The sequence below is a fragment of the Apis dorsata genome, unplaced genomic scaffold, assembly GCF_000469605.1.
Source record: "Apis dorsata unplaced genomic scaffold, Apis dorsata 1.3 scaffold_1104, whole genome shotgun sequence".
In the NCBI taxonomy this organism is placed as follows: domain Eukaryota; kingdom Metazoa; phylum Arthropoda; class Insecta; order Hymenoptera; family Apidae; genus Apis; species Apis dorsata.
In genome coordinates, this window is record NW_006264202.1 from 26,735 (window position 1) to 32,633 (window position 5,899).

Below are 5,899 nucleotides of genomic sequence, written 5' to 3' on the forward strand. Positions count from 1 at the left end.
CGCGATCATTACCACGGGATTTCATTATTGCTGCAGACGGTATTAATTTATACGATATGTTATTGTTAAAGTTACTTTATCAAACTAACAGAGCTTGTAATATCGTATAAAGATCGTAATCATTCATGTGCATGATCGTCTCGTGAAATCGTTCCTGGTTTAACATAATATAAGCATAAAGATTATAGAACTAATCTTATAGATTGTTATTAATTTTCTTTCTTTTTAAGGAACAATGTTGACCATTTATAAATTAAACGTGGAAATAATTTGAAAATTAAATTCTTTTCTCGTTCAGAGAATCTTTAATAGATCTTATTAAAATGGAATAATTTTCATATACTATCCTCTAATAATTTTTTTAGACTGTGAAAAAAATTGATAAGAATCTCATTCGTTAATGCATTTTTACCGCGAATTCTTAGATATATGTAATGCACATTCGACTTTATTTCCCAGCTAGGGAATTTTATCTTTGCAAATATTTAACCTGAAATATTTCCCATAGGTATGTAATTTATAAAACTACTCTTCTCCCCTCATCTTCTCTATCTTTCTAGCCTAAACTATCAAGAAATCAATTAGCAAATTAGCGAATCTTGCACAAATGAAATTAATTATTACAAATTATTGAAAATAATGGTATTTACCGAAAGAACCAATCACAAATAATTATTAATTCATATTATTTTATCATATTAATTTACTCGTGTTACTTTCCATGTTCATGGAGCTTCATTAAAATATTCAACTCTTAACTCACACCTGATATTTATCGTTACACCCTACGTTAAATTACCATCGAGCTTCGTTAAATTATCTTTTACAAACAAACAAACCAAGAAACAAACAAAAAAAAAAAAATAAATCTAACCCAGTGAACCACATCTTGGATTCCTCCACTTCTCCAGAAAACTTATTACTCCTTCCCAATCTTTCAGCATCCCATAATTTTTTACCCGGTTCACGTCCTCTCTTTCAACCCTCTTCCCTCTCTTCCTCCTTGACGAGGAGGAAGTCTCGACCGACTCTTTACCCGCCACTAATTATCGCCGGACTCCGCGAGGTGGATGTAAAAGTTCAAAGAAGCCGGTACTTGGAGGGAGGGAAGGTATGGAGAGGGCAAAAGGAAAGGGCGGATGAGGAACGAAGGGGAGAATGGGCTGCGTCTGAAGAAGCGACGTCGCGTTATGCAGCCGTGTCCATTGGCTCGAGACGCGATTCAAAACGCAAACCCGATAAACCCGGCGTGTAATTACGCCAGCAATTAGCGACAGCTCGCTAGTTCGCGTGGAATCTTTGGCCGATCATTGGCGAAGAATAATTTACTCGGGTTAGGGGGGTGAATACTCGAGACAGGGTGAATGGATACGGTTATTATTCGATATTTGTCGTGATAGAGAAATTATAACGCGTGGTTGATATTTATCATTGATATGATATGGTGTGACTCTATTCAAACATCGAGGGAAGATGAATAAGACCTTGGAAAATTATACGTTTGGAATTGTTGAATGAATTCAATTTATCGATTTCAAGAATGATTTGGTTCTGCAATACAAGCATTCTGAATTAGCATATCTGAAGATGTTTTCTACATGTTGGAAAGGAATATCTATTTTTATGTGGATATGTATCTATTTTTTTGAATATCTACTTCTGTTTTATATTGCGTTATAAAATGCTTGTTGCAATATCGAACATTGCAAATCAAAAATGAAATTCAATTATAGATAAGCAATACGATCAGAGTTAATAAAAAATAATTTTAAATAAAATTCTACAATATGTTATTTTTCCACTCAAAAATATATTGATAAAAATTATATGAATTCTAATTATATTATAATATATATAAATATATATATATTAATAATATTAAATCAACAATTTAATATTATTTAACGATATTTCATTATATCAAAATTATATAAAATTATATAAAATTAATCCTTAACCATTTTATCAAAAAATATTTAAAAATCATAGGAATAAGATAAATAAGGGGAGAAGAAAAAAGATACATATACTTCTTATTTATTATCCTCTCAAACACCATAAGTTCATCAACCGTGAAATTAATTAAAACGAGCATAGAGGCATGAATTCAATGCAACCACGTGGAAATACGAGTATCTCGCGTCATTACCCACCATTCCGATAAGGAATAATAATTTTATATGAGGTATTACCGATTTTGTACTCACACGCCTTCCACATCCGTGCCCCTATTTGCCGGAAAATTTACCCGCTTCTCGCGATTCGAACGAAAGGATTTGCAAAGGGTGGAAATACGCGATATCATTCGTACGATGAAATTTATTCGACGAAACTCGAAAAACGCGAAATTCGGATAAAAGCTTATCTTTTTATGGAAAAAAGCACGTGAATTTAATAAATCGTTTTGAATACGCGGTCGTATGTTTTTAATAAATTGTGCATTCCACGTCAAATGTGTGTTTTTTCACTACGTGTGCTACGACATTTTTATTAATGGTATAATAAATATCACGTACGTTTGAAATAATGATAAATTTTTTCTAGTGGAGTATTTCGTGTATTCATATTCAAGGAAATTATGCATAATGATATGTGATTGAGATACTTTCGAAACGAAATTGGCGAAATAATTTGTTGTTTGAATTTTTATTTCAACAAAGGATAAAAGGATTTTCGGATACTTTTTTAATTAATATTAAACTTGATATTGTTGATTTTTCTGTCGAAAGATTTTCAAATTCAACTGGATTTATTTAAAGCTATTATTTGATATATATCTGTTATTGATTTAATCTCGAAAGTTATATAATTTTAATCACCAGGGGATTACTTTTATTAAAATTTAAATGAAATTTCTTTCTTAATTTAAAACTTGTTGAAATTTAACAATAAAAATTCAGGCTATAAAAATATTCTATATTTGGCTTTTTGATGAAGAATCATATATTTATGAAAATATTTACTTATGAAAATCTACTATATAAACAGATTATTTTTTGTTGAAATAAAATTCCACTACATTTTATTCTAAAACAATTATTCAATCAAGTATAAGTTTATTTTGTAAGGATCGAAATTTAAAATTCAAAGAGTTATTCGTAAAAAATAAGAAAAATAAAAACATTGTTTTTAGAAAAGAAACCGGAAATGGAATAATAAAGAATGAAAAGAAAGTAGAAACTGAAATTTTTTAAGCTCGTTGACATTTGTAGCTGATTATGTAGCGCAATATTTTTTATTTTCCTTCGCGAAAAGTTCGAAGAAAAACGGAAGCCAGACAGAATAAAGCTCTGAACTATTTCTGAGGAACTTCCATCCCTCTGCAATGCAAACAATGTCGGCACTGTTGAAGTGGCTGAATATCAAATAATATTATATGATATATAATGACTTTAATCCTTTAAAAGAATTTTAAAAATTTGTGAAATTCTCATTATAATTACATCAATTTTGCAATTATCTTTTCAATGTAAAAATATACGCACTTAATTTCTACAAAAAAGATTATAGAAGATATTTAAAAATTTTTTAGCCACTCACAATATTCTATCTGATCAGTACTACATTATCATCCCGTTCAAGCCGTAAAAATCAATTGATTTAACGCATGAAAATGTTAAACGAAAGGGTAGAGAAAGGAATAAAAATGAGCAGTGGGATTTTTATCCTCTTAAACCTTCGGCAAACATTTTTTTCTCCTCCCTTTCCTTACCCTTTCGTGTAAAGGCCCCCTTAGGGATCGAGAATTCCGCGGTATCGCGAGAAACGACCACCCCTCCCCCCTTCTACGCCACAGTTCCTCTGTGCGCGATCGAAAATAAAGCCATTTAGGGTGAAACGGTTTAAGGGAGAGTAACCCTGTTGCAAACGGCGCCGGATTAAACGCGTAATCCGTGTCAAAGGTATCCGGAGAAGCCGATGCGCGTTCCCTGTCGCGTTATCTGTCCGTTCGATTGTTAAACGCTGGTTGGGAATGTAACTGGCTTCGATGGAATCGATACCGAGGCGTGGATGAGAGGATGTGTCGTTGTGTTGAGTTATGGCAAATGTCGCGAGGGTTGGATTAGGGTTGGAAACGTTAAGTGTAATTTAGTGGTAATTTAGTGGTGTCTTTGGTTTTTCACGTGATAATAATTTTTATGAAGTTGAAGGTTGATATATTATATGATCGTGGCTAAAATATTGTGAGTTTCATATTTTATAAATTATAAAACTCTGTCTCAATTAATAGTTTTCAAGCTTAATAGTTTTCATGTTACACATCAACTACTTCATCAACCCTAAAAATAAAAAAATTCTCCAAACAAAAGAATCAAAGTTTTTACTCAAAGATCAAGTGGCGTCTCAAAAAGCTATCTTCAAAATCGAAAATTCGCCGAACAAGAGAATCTGTAAACCAAATATCAAGCGACGATTCCTTCCCTTCAAACAGTTCATCCCCTTTAACCGAGCTCGAACCATCCACCCGGTTAACCAGCCACGTAGCTTTGTGTATTCTGGATTGTGGATAGGTTGCCTTTGGAATTTCCTCGCGATGAAAAGCTTTCTCGCGGCAGAGACAACCGCGGGTGGATGCCGTGCGTTCACCCCTTTCCAACGTGTACTTTAAGAATCGGGTGTCAGGGAATGACTAACGTCGTCGAGTTTCGTCGTCGAGGCAGAACGAAACGAAAAAGCGGAGAGATTCATGGGATGTTGGCAAGGTGTCGTCGCTTTTTCCACGAATACCCGCCCCTGTAATTAAATTTCCTGTCTGATGCCCGACTCGCGATAGAATTTTGAGAAACCACCATTGGGGGACAAAGAATGGTATTGCAGGTAGAATTCCATGGACAACAATATGGAGAACGAACCGTTTGAGATAAATGTTGAAATGTGAGTTATGTTTTGAAGCTCGATGGAAATTCAATTATTTTTTTGCTCGAGAAAAACTTTATGTATCTTCTATCTAGAAAAGGATTTCTTTTTTTTAATCATTTCGTTTTTAGAATTGATACCTATTAAATGCTATCATTCTTTCGCTATACGAATATAATTTGTCTGTTGTATATCTACGATACAATTATTTCAGAAGTAGATATATAAAATAAGAATGAATGAAACAAGAGAAATTATCGAAAAAATACTTGATCCATGATTCTGTAACAATTTACTATTACTTCAAGAGAATTTATTTTTAAAGAAATCTTACTTGGATATATTTAAATACACCAAGTATCGCTTTAAAAAAATAGAAATATTTACAAAAGAGCAACAGAATGCAGTCAAGGATCTACTTTTAATATTAACCAATTAAATTATATCGAATTTAAAACTACTACATACTACTACTCTCTAATATAATCTATTCCAAATTTCCAACTATTTCCTCTTTCATCATCAAAACTAAACACTCTAACGCTATCAGCTGAAGAACCCACGAACCGCCTAACAAACCACCCTAACACGTATCATCCACGAGGAAGAAGAACGTTTAGAAAATTTCTCATCGAGGAAACCCAAAGAAGATCCCCAAAAGAAAACAAGCTCTCCCAAGGAAAGAGGAAAACGCGCTAAGCTTTAAAGTAGCACGTAGAGCTTGCTCACCTTCGTGATGAGATCCTTGGCGCGGCTCTCGAACAGGTGCTCGAGCTTCTGCGTGTCGACAGGTACAGGCGACAATTCGTCCCATATCATCTTGTTCTTGTCGAGCCTGGACAATATGATCGGGTCATCCCTCACCTCCTTCCAGAACAGCTTCACCGTCTTCTTGCTCTTCTTCGTGAACGCCGGTGGCGGGCTCTTCGGCGTATTTCCATTATCGGTCCCGGTCGGCGATCTTGGCGACTTGAGATTCACGCCGAACAACGGTGGAGGCGCTTGGGGCACGGGCGGCGGCAGTCTCGCCCCCAAGGGGGGC

The 5,899-nt window shown here is 34.4% G+C and overlaps 1 protein-coding gene across 1 annotated transcript in view; it reads right to left on the reverse strand.

Moving 5' to 3' along the window:
• The window catches only part of LOC102676207 (FH1/FH2 domain-containing protein 3), a 209,166-nt gene that overhangs the window by 23,078 nt on the left and 180,189 nt on the right, over positions 1-5,899 (reverse strand). The window contains exon 12 of the mRNA XM_031514681.1: positions 5,587-5,899. This exon is cut by the window's right edge and continues 24 nt beyond it. Coding sequence (XP_031370541.1) covers positions 5,587-5,899 — 313 coding nt within the window. The remainder of the gene's footprint in view (positions 1-5,586) is intronic.